At 36.5% G+C, this 18,101-nt stretch overlaps 2 protein-coding genes across 4 annotated transcripts in view; both read right to left on the reverse strand.

Annotated features, from left to right (window-relative positions):
• Nucleotides 1-623: 623 nt before the first annotated feature.
• Nucleotides 624-14,416, reverse strand: LOC102228750 (dnaJ homolog subfamily C member 7-like). The gene is made up of 14 exons (XM_005811666.2): nucleotides 14,326-14,416; nucleotides 10,391-10,479; nucleotides 10,098-10,222; nucleotides 8,650-8,763; nucleotides 8,418-8,492; nucleotides 6,458-6,576; nucleotides 6,187-6,340; nucleotides 4,211-4,375; nucleotides 4,008-4,099; nucleotides 3,859-3,932; nucleotides 3,633-3,779; nucleotides 2,996-3,148; nucleotides 1,980-2,054; nucleotides 624-1,891 (listed from the first exon to the last, which is right to left on the reverse strand). The coding sequence occupies exons 1-14, from the start codon at nucleotides 14,394-14,396 to the stop codon at nucleotides 1,854-1,856; spliced, it is 1,491 nt and encodes a 496-aa protein (XP_005811723.1). The 5' UTR covers nucleotides 14,397-14,416; the 3' UTR covers nucleotides 624-1,853.
• A 1,322-nt stretch (nucleotides 14,417-15,738) lies between these two features.
• The window catches only part of LOC102230848 (zinc finger protein 385B-like), a 79,358-nt gene continuing 76,995 nt past the window's right edge, over nucleotides 15,739-18,101 (reverse strand). For all 3 annotated transcript variants that reach the window (XM_023340318.1, XM_023340316.1, XM_005811674.2), the window contains one exon: nucleotides 15,739-17,887. In XM_023340318.1, the coding sequence (XP_023196086.1) occupies nucleotides 17,657-17,887 (231 nt within the window). In that variant the 3' untranslated portion in view covers nucleotides 15,739-17,656. The remainder of the gene's footprint in view (nucleotides 17,888-18,101) is intronic.

Below are 18,101 nucleotides of genomic sequence, written 5' to 3' on the forward strand. Positions count from 1 at the left end.
TTTCCATCTTTATTTTAAAAATGTAATATAGGTGAATTACTACTAACAGCATTAAAATTGCACCCAGTTTTACTGGCTGAGCTTAGTAGCAGTTGCTTTTAATTGCTCATTAAATTCTGTGATGTATTTGTGCCAAAGAGAAACGGAGCAATATTTTATGAACTGATGAAAACAAAAGGTGCAGAAAGTCAGACAACCAACCCACAAAGCCTCATGTTGGCTCAGTCATTGTGGTACGTGGAGATTTCTCAATCTACGGTGTCAAACCAATTGATTGTTGATCAGTCTGAGTACACCAAAAATACTTCCAAGAGGTTATGTTGGCTTTTGGTGAAGAGGAAAGTAAGTTAGCAGCGTTGGACCTTAATCCAATAAAAAATTAAAAAAAACCTTGCATGGTGACATTAAATCGTGCCATTTCTGAGACAAAATGTGTAACATTAATATGCAATGTTGTCTTTTCCACAGTGATAATGAATCTAAGAAAAATATTTAGCTGGTTTTGGAACATAATTTAGAGAGAGTTGTGAAAATGTTGAGCTTTACTCATATTTTAAACACAAGCACATGAAATGTGTTAAAAACATCACTACCAGAGAAACCAGGGGGGAAAAAGTCCAGAGTTACAGTAAAAGACAAGCCTTTATTTCAAAAAATTCAAAGAAAAACAAAAAAAAAAACATTTTTACCAAATGATGGAGAGAGCCTCGAACCTACAATTAATACTCGTCCAAACAGGTGGAACAAGAAGGGGAAGGACTGCAGTGAACAAACGTGCATGACAAGTTCACACCGTAATGACTTGACAGATCAGGACAGTGACTGGAACCAAACCTAAAGCCTCACATTTAACAGGATGAAGACTTCATGTGCAAAATTAACTTCTGAAATGTTTAGTTTTTCCCAGACACTAAAAGATGCTTCAGCAAAATGTACTTCTGTGGTTTGTTGTGAGCTTCAACCAATCCCAATAAGGCACCACTTAAATGTAACTGGGTGGATAGTACTGGTTTAGGTTGGTTTGCTGAGATAAGAAAAAGGGAAACGATCTTTTATTTTGGCTTGTCTCAAAAATAAAAAATATGGCAGTGTCAGAGTGACAAAGACCAGATGGAAATCACTTTTAAGAGGTTTGTTTCTTTCTTAACAAAACAAAAAAACAATTGAAGACGAGATCCTCAGGCATTCTGCTGCATTCAGGTAATGATACACAGTACAATAAATACAAACAAACTGAGGGAAGACTGAAAAAGAAAACATATGGACATGCTGAATTACATTCTGAGTCAAATATTCGATGCAATAAACAAAATGAAAAGAGAAATGGGGTTTTGGCAAACAAAACAAAAAATTAAAATCCATTTAAAACCCAGGAATAGTGTCGGCTTCCAGGCGTTGTCGTTTAGGAGAGACGCTCCGAATGACGGCAGGTCCTCAGAAAAACGTTTCACTTGTTAAATGTAATCCTTTAAAACTAATCCACTCTCATCCCGGACCAGCTTTCTGAAGCTTGAGTCGGTTTTAAAATCTCAATCATGTGTAATACAAGGTCAATACTGAAACTGTGACATGCTAACACCAGCTAGTACAAAAACCTCAAACGATTCAAGTGCCTTAGTTGTTAATTCATAACCAAAACCTATGAATTATTCTTTCTGGTGTTTGTCAGCATCAGTGTAAGGAGTGATTTGAGGATTGGGTGCAATAATAATAATAATAATAATAATAAAAACATTAATTAAAAGATCAGTGGGCAGATACTTCAACACACTCAGGAGTTTGAGTATCACAAGGTGACAGGGTCCACGTTTATCTACACCGCAGAGGTTTGCTCCCAATCACGCTGCTTCACATTAACCGAACTGGAAAAAGAAATTTCCTGGTCCTGAGTCTGTGGAGGAAAAATGGTTTGTAATCAGGCAGGTTTACGATTATCCGAATCTGACAAAAAAAAAAAGAAAAAGAGTAAAAATTCATACCGGGGCTGGAATCAAAACTGTATCCTCCACCATGACCACCGAAGAAAGCCCTGAAGATGTTGTTTGCATCAAAATCTGGAAAAAAAGTAAAAGAACAAAATTAAATCAATTCACACAGACAAGATCGGCTTCACTCTGGTTTGTATTTAAACTTATTTTGTTTCAATAAACAGTAAAATTTAACAGGAAAGTCTGGACTTGTGGCGCCCTCTACAGGTAGGACTAAATTAGAAACTAACACTATCTTACACTAGCAAAGGTAACATTTGCTGCTAATAAAATCCTAACTTCTAAGTTGTCCAATTTCTGTTTAATTTGCAACTTCAAAATTCATTACCATCCCAAATATCTAGATTCTTGGTTAGTTTTTCTAACATTCTGGACATCAAAGTTCAAAATGTTTACATTAAAAATGCTCTACAGCAGCTGGGTTATACTGCAAATATATTATAACTCAGTACATATATGATTTGTGAACATAGCAGTTCATGATTTGTGAACTGCTGTGCTGCTTCATCAGCAACTTTAATCTGAATTATTTCAAAATCTGTGACATTCGGACTATGATTGGATTATTCCACACTGAAATTACACTTCACGGATCTTTGATGCTTTTATTTTGGTTACAACATAAAAAGGTTGAAGTCTGAATGTTCAAGTTCAAACTCATTTTTGTTTAGGGCCAAGTCAAAATCATCAATGCTCTTAAAGGGCCGGTTGTGCCGAATGTATTGATAAAACCTGTTCATACTGTTAAAATATCAATGAATTATTAAAATCACAATAATGTTACTGAACATATTTTCAGTTCCTCCATGATTTTGTGATTCTTTTTGTGATTTTTTGCAGTTAAAATGAAAGTGTTAGGGCCACATAAAAAGCTACAGCGGGCCGGATTTGGCCCACAGGCCTCGAGTTTGACACATTTCATCAGACCATCTAAAATATATAAATATTTGCAGAAATATTTATATATGTTAGATAAAAACTAACTAAAACATAAAACCATTCACTACCTCCTTCAAAGCAGCCGTCGTCCTCCAGGTCATGTCCGTTATCGTAGCGCATCTTCTTCTTGGGATCGGAGAGGACGGTGAACGCCTCTCCCACTTCCTTGAACTTCTTCTCCTCCTCTTTCTGCACCTCTGGAGTTGCTCCACTGTGGCGGTCTGTAAGAAAATACATTTATTATTTTACCCAAGAAGTAAAAATATACCTATAATAGAATTCAGCTTCTTTGATTTTAATTTTGTTAAAGTAAAACCTGAAATTTTGGTATATTTCAGTGCGAAGTGGAAAGAAGATGATGCACAGGTAGAGCAAAAATCTGAAAATATGACGTGCAATACTTAATACTTAACCACAATGATCTGAAATAAAAACCCTTCACAATTGTATTAAATGGTAACCTGATCCCAGCTATATGTAATTTAATCCCAGAATAAATCCAGATGCTCTGTGAAGGCCTCAGAGGTTTCCTAGTGAATTAGCTAGCAGATAGCATCATCAGGTGAGGTTATAAAACTGCATCCCAAACTCTACAAACTGTAGACTGGGGTGGTTTAACATAAACACACACTTCAGATTTCATTAAAAAAATTTTAAATCATGTATATTTTTTATTTTAAAGGAATTAGAGTGCTTTCCAGATACCTGGGTGGTGCATGAGGGCCCGCTTGCGGTACGCCTTCTTGATCTCGTCCTCTGTGGCGTTCTTCCCGACCCCAAGCACCTTGTAATAATCTTTTCTTTTGCTCTTTTTCAGCTCCATCTGTGCCGTCTTCAGCAGATGTTTGTGATCTGAAAGAGCAGCAGGGACGCAGGCCGAGTTTTAGGATTCAAGCGCAAAAACGTCCCAATGTGAGGCAGCGTGGCGTACCTGAGGTTTTTTCAGTCTGGTAAACTTTTTCGTAGTCGCGTACAGCCTCTTCGTACTGCTCTGTGTCCATGTAGCTACGAGGGTCAGAGGTCAGAGTTAGTGGAAAACTGCAACATGCTGAACAGCAGGGCACAACCTGCATGACATACCACTGCGCTCTCCTCAAGTAGGCCTTGATGTACGTGTCGTCGAGTCTGATTGCACTGGTACAGTCTTCTATGGCTTGGTTAAGTTTCTTCAGCTGTTGGGGGATTAATCGGTTAGTGACTGAACTCACTGGAGGCATTCAGCCGATATTAACAGTTACAGATATGTCTTAATGCCACAGTGGTTCAGTTTTACAGCTTGGTACCTTTGCTCCTGCCGTAGCTCTGTTGCAGTAGAGTTTAGCGTTGGTCTTGATGTTGTTGGGGTCTATCGCCAGCGCTTCAGTGTACAGAACATAAGCAGATTCATAGTTGTAGATCTTAAATGCCTGGTTGCCCTCCTCTTTCTTGGCTTTTAGAGCTTTGGCATTCTGGTTTAGTGAGAAAAAACAAAAACACACATCTGACTTTTAGAGATCAGAGTTCCCCCTCATTTTCCCATCAATTCTCCCTACTCAAATCAGCAGAGTTCTCAATTTACTTTATAGGGCTTATGGGATAAAGAGAACTGCATTATGGACCCTTTGCCGCTACGTCACTTGATCATTTGAAACGCCATGATGGACGTTGGAGAGACGGTAGTATTGAACAGATCGACTGAAGTTGTTTTTTTTCCAGTTTATTTGTGGCTTCTACTTGTTCGAGTCGAGCTAGTTTGTCTCTAATTGTAGCACACTTGGTTGGGGGCGATACACGGCTTATTTACTAAAGTTTGAAATAGCTAGCTTAGAAACCGACCCATACCTGCGTCCTCCTCATGTGTTGATCAAATTACCGACTGCTTGAATTCACACCACTTAATTTATATCAGTATGTCATAAAAAACATTTCCCCTTACACCTGAACAGCCTTAAAAACGTACAAAAGACAGGATGCTAACAAGTTTTTTCCATACATGCTAGGCTACATGACTGCGCGGTATTATCTCCATGGTTACCAATGGTTAGACGCGTACCGTCTCCATAATGACATGTTTGATATCTTTCTAATCATACTTGCATATAAAGTATATGAATGTTAATCATCTTGTCTTGTAAAAGGTGTTCGCTGAAAATCTGCGATTACACCGAGGGCTGCCAGTCTCACTGTGATTGGCAGATTTTATTCATCGCCGCCGTAACTTTCCTCATTTAAAAGTTAGAAAATAAGGTGACAAGTTTGGTTTGTATCCTTGTCTGTTAATGGAGCCGCCCGCACATCACCCTGTGACTATTTTTAAAGTGAAATTAACTAAATAGAAGCGATATTAGGTTATAGATGTTTGTTTTTAGATTAGCTTAATTAAAGGAGCGCATTGGTTGTTTTGAGCGTCCGTCATGGCGGAGATCTGAAGAGCGTGACGTTACGTGCAACGGATCAATTTGTTTTCTTGAGTAAATCAGACCTAAAATGCAAAACTATTTTAGAAAGCTTGAAAGGACAAACAAATGGATGAATGGGTAGGTGAACAAAATAATGGACAGAGCAGAGTCACAGCAAAATTTAAATCTTATCAAGTATTTTAGTTCACTTGAAATAAGACAAAACTAACTTACAAGTAAGAAGGAGGGTAATTCCTTAATAACTAGTTGATGAAAAAGTACTAGTTCTACTGGTAGATTATTTCACCTATGACATTTTTCCCATGTTATGTGAAATAATCTTCTAGTACTTTTTAATCAATATTAAGAAATTATTGACTGAAATAAACTCCAATATCTTGCTGAAAAGTTACTTGTAAATTAGTTTTGTCTTATTTCAAGTGTACCAAGATATTTGCACTAGAAACTAGAAAAAAATACTTGGTAAGATTTTGTACTAACGCACAGAGAGACAGAGAGGGATGGATGGACTGTTTTGGATGGAGGGACAAAATAAAGGATGGACAAGCAGAAAGAAGGACAGATTAATAATTAGACATTTAGAAAAGAGAACAAAGTCTGGAAAAACGAATATTTTTTTTCTTCATGCCTAACCAGAACATTTTAGTCAAATTAAATTTCAGGGAGATTCGTTTTAATTCTTACTTTTACTCTAAATATAAATTTTTGTCAACTCTTTTGGAAAGAAACGTGCATTTTCTAACAACTTCAAGTTTAAACTAAATGTTTACGGATGCATCTGAGCCAACGTTACAGCAGCATCAGAGCTGCAACAAAATCTCACATGAAAGTTATGAAAACACACAAAGGGAAAATGTTACCCTGCAGGCTAGTCGGGCCTTTTCATGATCAGGTGCCATTCGCAGAGCCTGGACGAAGAACTGCACGGCTTTATCAATGCAGTCCTCGTAGTACAGGCACAGGCCCCGGACGTAAAGCGCGTCTGCGTTGGTCGAGTCCAACCTCAGAATGTCACTGCAGAAAAAAAGATTTATACTGGAAGTTAAGCTGCATTCATCTACAGAACAATATCTAATCACTTTTAAGCATTTATGATATAAAAGAAGAACTAAACAATAAAACAGTTCTTACCTCGCCACAGACTGAGCTTCAGGATAACGTCCCAGCAGAGCGAGACACTCGGCCTTGTGGATTTTAAAGCGATGGCAGGTAGGTGCCAGAGCCAAGGCCCGATCCATGCAGTACACCACCTGGATCAGGACAACGAGGAAAGCTAAGGTAATCTTACTTATGTAGCACATTTTCAGCAACAAGGCAGTTCAAAGTGTTCACAAGAATGAGAAGAAAATTCAACAGCAAAACCAAAAGAAAGACAAAAGTACAAAACAAAGTATTGTTTCCCCATGTTTAATAAGAATAAGTAGTTAATAATTTATAAACTAATTAGGGTTGAAACAGAAATCCAATGATTTGAGTACACGATTATTAAAATTCCTCTAAGAAAATTTACCTGCCTTGATTGCTAATTTATGTTTTATCATTTAGCGCACCGTGTTCCGGTTGGGACATTACTTGCGTTGCGCGGAGCTCTGACTTCCGCCTCTGAGTTGTTGACGGATGTTAGCAGCACAACGTCCAATTTTTAAGTTCAGCACGTGGGGATTTTATGGATTTATGATAACGCCCGGGTTTTCATCGTTTTGGGGAACCAATAAGCATCCTTAAAATGACTGGCCCGATGCCTGGAGTACGGCAGCCTTTCTCCTCCGGGAGCTGCTGGTTGAAAGCAAACGGCGGGAAGAGCGCTGCAGGAGTATTTATACAGGTGAGCGGATAGGCTGAACATGGCGGGCGGCTGAGTTGTTGATGGTTACAGTGTAAGCCTAGATTTACGAACAAACCGCACAATAAATTTCATATCATCCCGGTCTGAACAAACGGGTGGCGGAGCGCATCGTGGCGGAACATGGCTGGTAGATGAGTTGCTGAGTGTGACGAACAAAGGTGCCGTAAATATCCCGTATTGCTCCCCCCCGTTCTTACTTTCGTCCCCCCAGTTCTTACTTTTGTCCCTTGGTCTATCGGTTCCCGGACTTGCGTTCATCTGTCCCCTGGTCTATTTCCACCACTCCACCCCCATCTTATGTTTGTTCGCCCCCCCTCACACACACACTCCAGGCAACATTTCCCGTATTCTCAAACCCAAAGCTTGACAGGTATGTGGCAAGGTGAGAATTCATCTATTAAACTGACTGAAGATGAACGCATAAACTAAAATCTGGAGCATAAACCTTGTTTATAAGCATGTTTGTGAGCCTGCCTCTTTATTATTAAATTGAATATAATTTCAGATTTTTGTATAACTTTTCTCCAGGTTAACTTAGAAAGTGAGCCATTGTTGTTACAGGTTAGTTTTCTAAACTACAGAAAAGTAACTGTTAGGGACGCATAAATATGGCAAATTGGACTGATATTGATATCCAATAGTAACACTGGTGTGCCAGATTTACCAATATTTTATTTGATAAATGTTTTTATCCGATTACCCGATTAATCGTAAGAATAATCAATAGATTACTTGATTACTAAAATATTTGTTTACAACAGCCCTAAAACTAAATGGAGTTTCTTTGGATTTTAAGTTTGTTCTGAGTTAGAGAGGCATAAAACTAAATGTTGGTTCTCCATATTTGATTCTTGTTCTGAGCTGCTAAGTAATAAACTAACAGGAGTTTCTCAAGGTCTTACTCTGACATTAAAAGTATAAAGCTAAATGTTGGTCTAAAGTAATAGGCACTCCACAATTTATAAAATTAATAAACTAAACAGACAGGGTGAAAAATGACAACATGAAACTACGCTCATATTTTAATGTAGCGTCTCTGATAAGAGACGATGCCAAGAGTAAAATCAAAATTTTGACTAAAAAACAAAAACTTCCAAGGAGTTTTTTGCAAAGTGAAATATAAATGTAACATTTTCCAGCCACTTTTTGTTTTTAATGGATGCATCTTTATCTCATCCTTAAATCCCTTTCCAGCTTAAGCAAGATCTACTTTTGGGTTTGATGGAGAAAGATAAATAAAATCACCTTTCTGAAATCCCGTTTTTCAAAGCTGAAATCAGCCATTTTCTCGTACTCCAGCAGAACCGCTGCATTCTTTTTCTAAAAATAGAACAACAGAAAATATTTAGGATCATCTTTATAAAATCAAAACAAACATAAAATCATTCCTTTCAATTCAAAAACCTCTTGATAAATGAAAAACAGTGGATAACTCACAATAACACTTTTTAATGAACGGTTTTGTTAAAGTTCCCACCTCCTGCTTGGCCTCTTTGTTGTTCGGGTCCAGCTCTAGAACCTTCTGAAAGCAGCGGCTGGCCGCCATGCCGTTCCCCAGAGACATGTGACACTTGCCCTCGCGCAGATGACCCTACGATGAAAACGGAGCACAGCCTCAGAAGAAATGTGTAAAACTCATCCAACTCATCCTCTGTTAATTACAGAATTCACACAGCAGATGGAAAAAATGTAGATGAAAATTAGCATCCACAATGTCATATTTCCATTCGGTAAATACACACTGCTGGCAATAATAATGTGACTAAAATGTCACAATATTTGAAAAAGATGTGTTAACTTTTTATGCCTACAGTTATTATGTGTAATGTTGTATGTACACTGATCTTAAGTGGATCTATATTTAGTTTTTGAAACAATCAATTCCAGCTTGATGTTTCAAATTGTTCCTCTAAATCAGGGACGTCAAATTCATTTTCATTTTGGGTCAAATCTAAATCATGAATCCTCTTAAAGGACTTGTTGTGCCAGAATATATTGATAAAACCAGTTCACACACTGTTAAAATATTAATGGATTCTTGAAATTAAATATTATTTAACATCTTTTCAGTCCCTCCAGAATTTCATGATTCTTTCTGTGATTTTTTGCAATAAAATCAAAGTGTTTGTGGTACTAATTTGGAAATATTTGCCACATTTGCATTTATTTATGACGGTAAAAGTGACTTTTTATTACTCGCTGTATAGATCATGGACTATAATCTGACATAAGTTGGGGCTGAGGCAGCTGCTTAGTACAAATAGTAAAGTTTTTGACAATTTTTGAAAAATCTGCAATAAACAACAACTCGGATTTGTTGATTTTGTGTGAATTTCCACAGTAATTATCAAGAAACTGGAGGGACTGATTGATATAATTTGGCAGTAAACAGATAAAAACTACATTGATTTGATTGATAACATAATATTTAAACAGACTTAGTGTTCAGTCTAGAATCTAGAGGGCCACATAAAAAGCTATGGCGGGCCAGGTTTGGCCCACGGGCCTCGAGTTTAACATGTGCTGTAAAGGAAACACTTCAATAAAAAGGAATTTTAAATCATTTTTTAAGAGAAATGATTTTAAAAAAATCATTTATCTTCAAATAAATTTTTTAAAATTTAGTTGAAAATTTACTGTAGTTAAGTCTCATTCCTGAACTGTTAAAAATAAACCTGTGAAGAGCTTATTGAAAATATTCAAATCATGACATCAAATTTAGGTTAGTTTTTGTTTTTCTAAATGCTATCCATCAACCACATGCGTTTAGATGAAAATATATTTAATAATTAAAATGTGGATTAAAAATTTCACATTTTAAAACGCAGTAAAATTTATCTGTGGGGTGAGAATAAGAAAATTTAACAGATTTATTTATTTACTCAAGACTAAGGGAGGGTGCACCAAAATAAAAAACATTAATACCTTCATGAAACAGTCGTCCAGACGCACGGCCTGCTGGGAGTCTTCGAGCGCTTCTCGAAACCGACTGAGCATCATTAGGGTGGCCGCCCTGTTACCATAGTAACTGGCATTCCTGGGACATGCATCTAATATGGATTTTAAAGCAAAAAAAACAAGTTAGAGAAATATACACTTAAAAAAAATAAGACCTGGTTGAGGAGAATAACAAAAACAGATTATTTCTCAACAGAGGAAGCATAGGAGGAGCAATCAGGCGGCTTGAAAAAATAATATAATCCCAGCTGCGATCTCACCGATGGCCTTGGTGTAATAGTTGAAGGCTTCAGAGTAATCTTTCTTGCTGTAGTATGCATTCCCTTGCTCTTTGAAGCCTTCAGCTTCGCTAGGGAGCAAAGAAACAGAAACCAAAGTCAAACAGGACGGAATATGTAAATCAGGCTTAGATCACATCTGTCAAACTCAAGGCCAGAGGGCCAAATCTGGCCCGCTGCAGCTTTTTATGTGGCCCTCTACACTACAAATTGCAACAATAAGTCCCTCCATTTTCTCACAAATCCTCATAATTCACACTAAGTCAACAGATCCCCACGTTTTTTTCTGATTTAACTGTCAAAAACGTTGGGTTTAACTGACTGCTGCCTCAGTCTTTTTTTTTTATATCAAGTTATAGTCCCTGATCAATACGGCAAGTGATAAAAAGTCACATTCAACATCATACATTAGCGCAAAAGGCATAAAAATTCTTTACAAATATTTCTAACTTGGCAGGATTTCCCCCCACAAAACTTGCTAAGCCCAGTGGTTGGATGTCAGGGCAGTCATTCATCCAACGGCCCGTCGTGTTTTTGAGTTTAAAAATGTTTTTCAGGAAATTTTAAAATATCACTTGATAATTACGTGTTATTAAAATATTGGGAGACTAATACCTGAACACCAACTATAAAGTCTTAAAAAATGCAAACATTTTAAAAAGACTTTTAAAAAAAAACAAAAAACAATGCTTAGTCTGGTGGGTTCACAAGTAAAGCCTTACAGCCCACCAGGCTTATAATACACTGAAGGAAACCTTGTTTGGCATCACAAAATATGTGATTTTGATTTCAAAAAGCCACGAAAACATTCACAAAATTCTGATGGGACAACTATTTATTAATATTTTAACAGTTTAATGGATTTTATCAATACATTCTGACACATCAGCCCTTTAAAAACATTCAGATTTTTGATATGGCCCAAAATGAAACTGAGTTCAACACCCTTGTCTTAGATTATTTGGATTTATCCTACAAATGTGGGAGAGTTTAGGTATTTTAAAGGATTCTGCTTGTCTTTATACCTAAAACTAGGACATCAGAGGAGAGGATGGTACACACAGTCCCGGACTAAACATAGCTTTGAAACACACCTACTGCGGTTCTGGTCGAAGGACCAGGTGTTGGGATGAAACTCAAACAGGAATCAGCAGCTGGTCTCTTGCTTTTCGTGTCAAAATTGACCTCTCTTGTTGTCACAATTCACCCCAAAGGAAAAACCATTCAAGCAATATCCTTACCTGACTGTATGTAAGCAGGTCTCATCAAGATTAAGGTTGCTAATGTTTGGAAGTCATTTTAAGTATCTGGTAAAAAAATTAGGTTTTCATTAAGCTGCTTATCCTCGTATTGTAAAATCTTCTTGGAGAGCCTGATCACGAAATAGGTCATCATCCACCATTAAGCTCCGTCAGCTTACATGAACCCTGCTATAAGTGGGCAGTACAACTCTTTTGTTTTAAAGCTAGCATAGATGCCAAAAAAAGTTGCTAGGAGTAATCTAGAAATCCATTTCTTGTGCCCTTTCTAGAAGAGAATCTGAATAACTCTTTATTGTCTTTACTTTAGTCAGCTATATAAAAGCACAGCTACATGCTAATTAAAGAAAATCTTGCAGAAATTATTGCTTTAAGAGCTATGAGATTGTATTGTATCATTTGGCAACAATTTGGGAAAATTATTATCACCAGGCCTGTCACAATAACAAATTTTGCTGGACGATAAATTGTTCCAGAAGTTATTGCGATAAACGATAATATTGTTTTGAAACCATTTATAAGTAATATAATGGTAATGCAAGGTTTCCCCCAGAAAACTTGCTAAGCCTGGTGGTTGGGCGCTAGAGCAGTCATTCATCCAACGGCCCGTCGTGTTTTTGAGTTAAGAAATGTTTAAAGTTGGCGGGAAATGTGAAAATATCACTTGATAATTATGTGTTATTGAAATATTATTAGATTAATACCTGGACACCAACTATAAAGCCTTATAATGCAAACATTTTAAAAAGACTTAAATAAATAAGCAATGCTTAGCCTGGTGGCCCACCAGGCTTATGATACGCTGGGGGAAACACTGTAATGCCAAAATAATAATGCAAGAACACATTCTCAAAAATCAGTAAACTATAAATTCTTATGAACATTTAAAACTGGAACTGGAAGACATTTTAAATATCCAAAATAAATAAATAAAACAAATAAAATGAATTTTGAAGTCTTTCTAAACTAAATTATTCTTCAAAAAAGGGTTAGCTGAGACCAAAGCGCCAAACTGAAAACTTTTATCATCCAGCTTTTGAGAAAGAGAAAAAAAGAGATAAATGATAAATCATGCCAATGGAAATTATCGAGTTTGTTTTAATTTATCATGATTTATTGATTACTGTGACAGACCCAACTATCGTAGCAACCATTCTTCAGTTTTCAGTATTTTTCCTGCTGAATGTGGCTTTGCTATTAAGAACAGGCAGTATTTTCAACTATTCTGTAGTTTATAAACAGTAAGTGCTAAATTTGCTCACATCCTTTTCTTATGTAGTTTTTTCCCCCTGCTTACTACGTCGATAAAATAACTAAAGATCCTGATTTGTCTTATAATGCCCAACTAGTTAGCTTATTACTACGACAGCAAATATTTTTTTACTTTGGCTGATATAAAATTTTGTTCACATGCTACAAATAATTGTAGTTATTCAACTTCTTTTTCCTCTTTATAAAAACTAGAACAAGTACTGCAGCAAAGCTAGCAGCTACAGGAAGTTAGAAAAGTTTAAAACTTCCATGACTGAATGCTTTAAAAGCTGTCAGATTATTTATGTTTCATCTAAAATTCTGGTATTTGGCAACAATTTCAATAGATGTTTAGCAGGATGGATTAGTTTGAAAAAAGCTAAATTAATAAATTAGCAGAATTGCCATTAAGCGTGAATTATTTTCTGATCAAATTTAGTTTGTAGTTTATAGGTAAATTATATTTTTCTGCATACCATAATTTCAAATAGACTAGAGAGGCTGATATTCTGTCACTGAAATGTTAATTAGATAAGTTAGCTTAGAACTATGTTAGCGCCTCTTTTTAAAAATAGTTTATGACAATAAAAGTAAAAAAGTTATTTACATTTTTTAAATGTTGCTAAAAGTTAGTGTCCTAAACTGACTTTGACCATGGCAGCTTGTTTGTTTTTTAAAATCAGATCAGTGTGTTGGTTTCCTCTGATAAAGTTGTTCTTAGAAGTGCTGCCTGCATTATTTAATGTTGTCAAATCAAACATCAAATCACTGAACTGCATAAGGAAAATCATCTCTTTGGGATTGTTTTCAAACAGTAAATGTAATTATATTCTTATAAAAAGTGTTAATGTGAATAAAAACAGTTAGAAGATAAAACAAGAAAGAAACAGACATGCAGGGATTTATCAACAGAACACATCAATATCGTCATGAGTATCTTGTACTATAACGAATATTTCAATAAATTAGTCTTTATGTCGTTCATGCCGGTTTTAGCGCATGGTTACCACAGAAATAGCACAAAATGTTTCATTTCTTACTAATTCCGTTTGTCCACCCAATGAGAATCTGACTATGTGGAATTTTATTGGGTCTAAAAAAAAACACGGATTTAACAGGAAATTAAACATTTTTGTACCAGGGTCAACACTGAGACGTCTAAAAGAGTAGCGTTCACGTCAGCTAATTCAATAAAATATAAAACCGATACGAAACAAAGCTGTGAAACCCAAGCTTAATAGGAAGGGGATTCGCCTGTTTGCCGTGAGCTAGCGCGGATAGCTCGCGTCGACAGCGACCGCAGCGCTGTTCTTGAGCTTTCTATCCCCACCGGGTTTTAACTTACTCCGGTTCTCCATCCGCTATTATCTAAACACGACGAAAGACAACTGGAAATCACACACTTACCGCTCCAGGTCATCCTGAGCGCGGATCACGGGCTCTGTTTCTACCGGCATATCGATATCAACAGCTGCCATCTTTTCTGGAAAATGCGAAGCAAGGGAGGACTGCAGCGAGATGACGTCACATCCGCTTTTGGTTTTCTTTTATGGGTCAATGGAAACTAGGCCACTGGCTCAGATTGTCTTATATAACTGGCCGCAGCAGGTCGAATGGACATGTGTTTGAAAATCTAGGTTAGTTTTCTACTTTATAAATGTAATTTAAACGTGAAATGTCTTACATCTTTCAGTAAAACGATAATAATCAGCAGTTATAAGAACGTTTAGTCTCAGTTTGTTTGTTTTTCTTTTACAGTTGTGCTTTTAATGTATTGTTTTAAGCGACATATAAACTTAAAATTTCAAAGCATATTATCAAAGGAAATCCTTATAGGTACCGCAGAAAATGTTTATAATTTGTACAACTCCAATTCTTTAAGTCTGTTGTGGAGAGTAATCTCTTCTGCCATCGTTATTTGAGTTAATTATAAATATACTTTATTGATCCCAAAGGGAAAATAAATGTTATTGTACCTCATATTAACCATGGTTCTTCAAAGAGTTGTTGTAGATGATGAAAGATGTGGGCAGTAGCAGTCTGTATTCTGACCAAACCTCTGATTTAAGACAAACTGCTGCTGTATAACAATCTATAGGTTATCTGTAATTTATTTTATATATTTTTAAGAATTCCTCTTTGCAGAATAATCTCTAGATGTTCCAGAGTAGCCGATGGTGGCAGAAGAGATTGCCTGTTGGGGCAGCAGCATCAGACAAACAACATGATAAAGAGGAATGTTGTAATATATAAAAGTTATGTTCATTTTATTAGAATGGTGAATGCTTACTGAGACAGAATTATCTAGAAATTCCTAAATAAAACAACTTGAACGCATAGTTGTCAGTTCTTCTTTAGATAATGTCAGATTTAAAGGCATAAAGTCTCTCTAAAGCAGGTTAATGCACCATTACAACTTTTCAGTGAAGGCTAAAAGAAAACACTGGTCAACAGCCAAAAAAAAACAAAAAAAAAACTGTCTGGGGTTTTTCAACTGTTTTAGGGTAATATTGATGTGCTGAATCCATAAATCACATTGGTTTTGCTCAATCAGGCCAACTTTCTGAACTATGGACGCAACACGAGCATCAAAATGCATGACTTGTTCTCACATCTGGATCGTTTTCCTGAGAATCTGGGATCAATGAGTGACAAGCAGGAGGAGAGAGACTGTACCAGGACAGAAAAGAAACGGAGACGTAATGTTCAATTTAAATATACTTACCCTCATTAGTGTTTCTCAATTTACAGAAATCCAAGTTTGTAACATTTAATTAATACATTCTGTGAGAAAACTATTTTTTCCCCTAAAGCCTTTTTTGGATGAGAAGACAATGTCATCAATTTAGTCAGAACACCGGATTTCTCTAAATCAAATTAGAATAAGAACCCGAACTGATTGAGGAAAATGGATGCCATTTTTTGATTCAGCCGTGCGAAATAGTCCTAATTCAGTTAAAATAACATACACAACTTCCAAATTATATATATTTTTGGAATCCAGTGAGATTAATGCAGGAAGCAGAATAATTTTCACCTCGTTTGTTTGACCTGAATCGCACTTTGAAACCAAATACCACAAGAGGGCGCTGTTGACACAAAGTAACGTTATTCTAACGTGGTGGTTAAAAACAGAAAACAGGACTAATGTTGAGCACCACGTTCACTGAATGTTTCATAATTATGCTGATTTGTAATAAGTTATTCAGTTTTAGTATCATGGATTTTAAAAAGCCCCACAGTAAACAAATTCAAACTACAAATCAAATGTTTTTTAAGCAAACAGGACAGATTTTAAGCTAAATCTGTCATGAATGGATGTAAAATTACACTAATTATATACTGAGAATTCAAAATTGCATAGTTTTTCCCCTTATTGTTGTAATAACAAGTGTAGAAAATAGTGATACAAAATAGGATAAAAGAAGACAACTGCTTACAAAACAACAAGAGATATTTATAAGTTGATGTGGAATACATTATTAACATTTTCCTAGTCACATAAAGATTTACATTATTGCAATAAATAAACAGTTACACTTCTGGTTAATCTTAGCAGGTGGCATGAAAAGAAAAAGAATATTGTTTGGTGAGTTTCAGCAGTCAAAGGGTAGATTTATATTTATAATGAAATTAGATTGTTTTTTACCCTCTAAACACAAAATAAATCTCATTTAGATGTTTCTGATCAGCTCAGACAGAATTTGATCATTCATAGTGCACAAACAGCATCAAGCTGTTACATAATTATTTTACCCTAAATGTCACCTGTTCAAACAACATTAAAATGTTTTTCCAAAGGATCAAATGGCAGTTCAATATTGGCAAAATTAGAGAGATTATAAATAATGTGCTCTTGTTTTTCCCATTTTGTGTAGTGTCAAAGAGAAATATGCCTCTTTATGCTGCTCACAAAAGTAAGCAACATATTGATAAATCTATAAAGGCACATAAATACTGCTTTTTATATAAAAATGCTGTAAATAGGGCAACCTAAAGTGTAAACGTTAATAAATATACCAAACAATAACTATAACTTTATTTAAAATCATCTCATTTTGTACGTTAGATGTTGTGTATTTTTTCCATTAGGTAGACGCTCATTCATTCATATAAACATGGCGGCTGATTGTCACCGTTTTCACACTGATACAGACAGACTAAAAAAGACATTTTAAATCTAACATAAAACAAATGTACATTAAATGAGCATAAAAAAAGATGCAACTTTGTAAAGATACAAAATTTTCATCAGTGCAAAACTGCAGATTTCTGTTTTAAATGTTTAAGTCGCTTATATTCTTATAATGTTTTATAGGACAATAATGAAACAGAAACGATAAGCTTTGATTCCCTTATGAAAACTAAAGCTGCGAGTGTTTTCTCCAGAGTACGATTAGAAGTCTCTACAATGAAAGCATGTCTTCAAGCATTTAAACTCCTTGATGTCTTAGCTTGTTGTTGTCAGTAATGAAACTAAGTGATCATTATGGCTTGCAGAGAGGTCCAGACACACACTCGGCTGTTTGCTCGCCAGGAACGACTGACAGCTGATCCTTCCAGGAGCTCTGAATCCTCCATCAGTTGAGAATCCCGCTGCTCCGTTTGTATCTGCAGTGTTTTGGGTCACCTAGGCAGAACTGTGCTGAGAAAAGATGACCAAGCTAATCATTTCCACAAGTCCAGATTTGGTAAAGTTGTCCACTCCTCTCTCAGTTCTAACAGCTTGTGCTAATCGCTAATAAGGAGAGAAGATTATAGGAGCATGTGTGACCCTTAGCGGTCCCGGCGCAGGCCTGAAGAGTGTGGGGTTTATGATGGGGCCGGGGATGATGGCTGCGGGCCCCGGAGGCAGTCGTAGCGCCAGGGGCCCGGACGTCATGCTGCACAGTGCAGCTGGGTTGAACGGGCCGCTCAGGAGCCCTGCCGGCAGGGCTTTGGACAACTGCTTGTGCAGAGCCAGTTTAGTCTGAAAGTAAAAACAGGAGAAATACTGACTATAAAGAAGACTGGTCAAAGTAGCACCTACGATATCAGGGTTTCCTCCAGAGTTTTATAAGCCTGGCGGGCCACCCAGCTGTACTTGGACCCCCACCAGGCTAACAATTGTTTATTTATTTTAGTTTTTTAAAAATCCTTCCAGGCCGGCCGTATCGACGACAATCCAGCCAAATTTGCGCTAT

The sequence above is a fragment of the Xiphophorus maculatus genome, chromosome 10 (genome assembly GCF_002775205.1).
Source record: "Xiphophorus maculatus strain JP 163 A chromosome 10, X_maculatus-5.0-male, whole genome shotgun sequence".
NCBI lineage: Eukaryota > Metazoa > Chordata > Actinopteri > Cyprinodontiformes > Poeciliidae > Xiphophorus > Xiphophorus maculatus.

Bases quoted from the DNA above. Each gene is read 5' to 3' on its own strand.
- LOC102228750 (XM_005811666.2), bottom strand. From the start codon at position 14,396: ATGGCAGCTGTTGATATCGATATGCCGGTAGAAACAGAGCCCGTGATC. The intron at 3,149-3,632 runs GTATCTGGAAAG...ATTTTCTTACAG, and splicing joins GGCCCTCATGCACCACCCAG to ACCGCCACAGTGGAGCAACT. The intron at 1,892-1,979 runs GTATGAATTTTT...TTTCCTCCACAG, and splicing joins CAGTTTTGATTCCAGCCCCG to ACTCAGGACCAGGAAATTTC.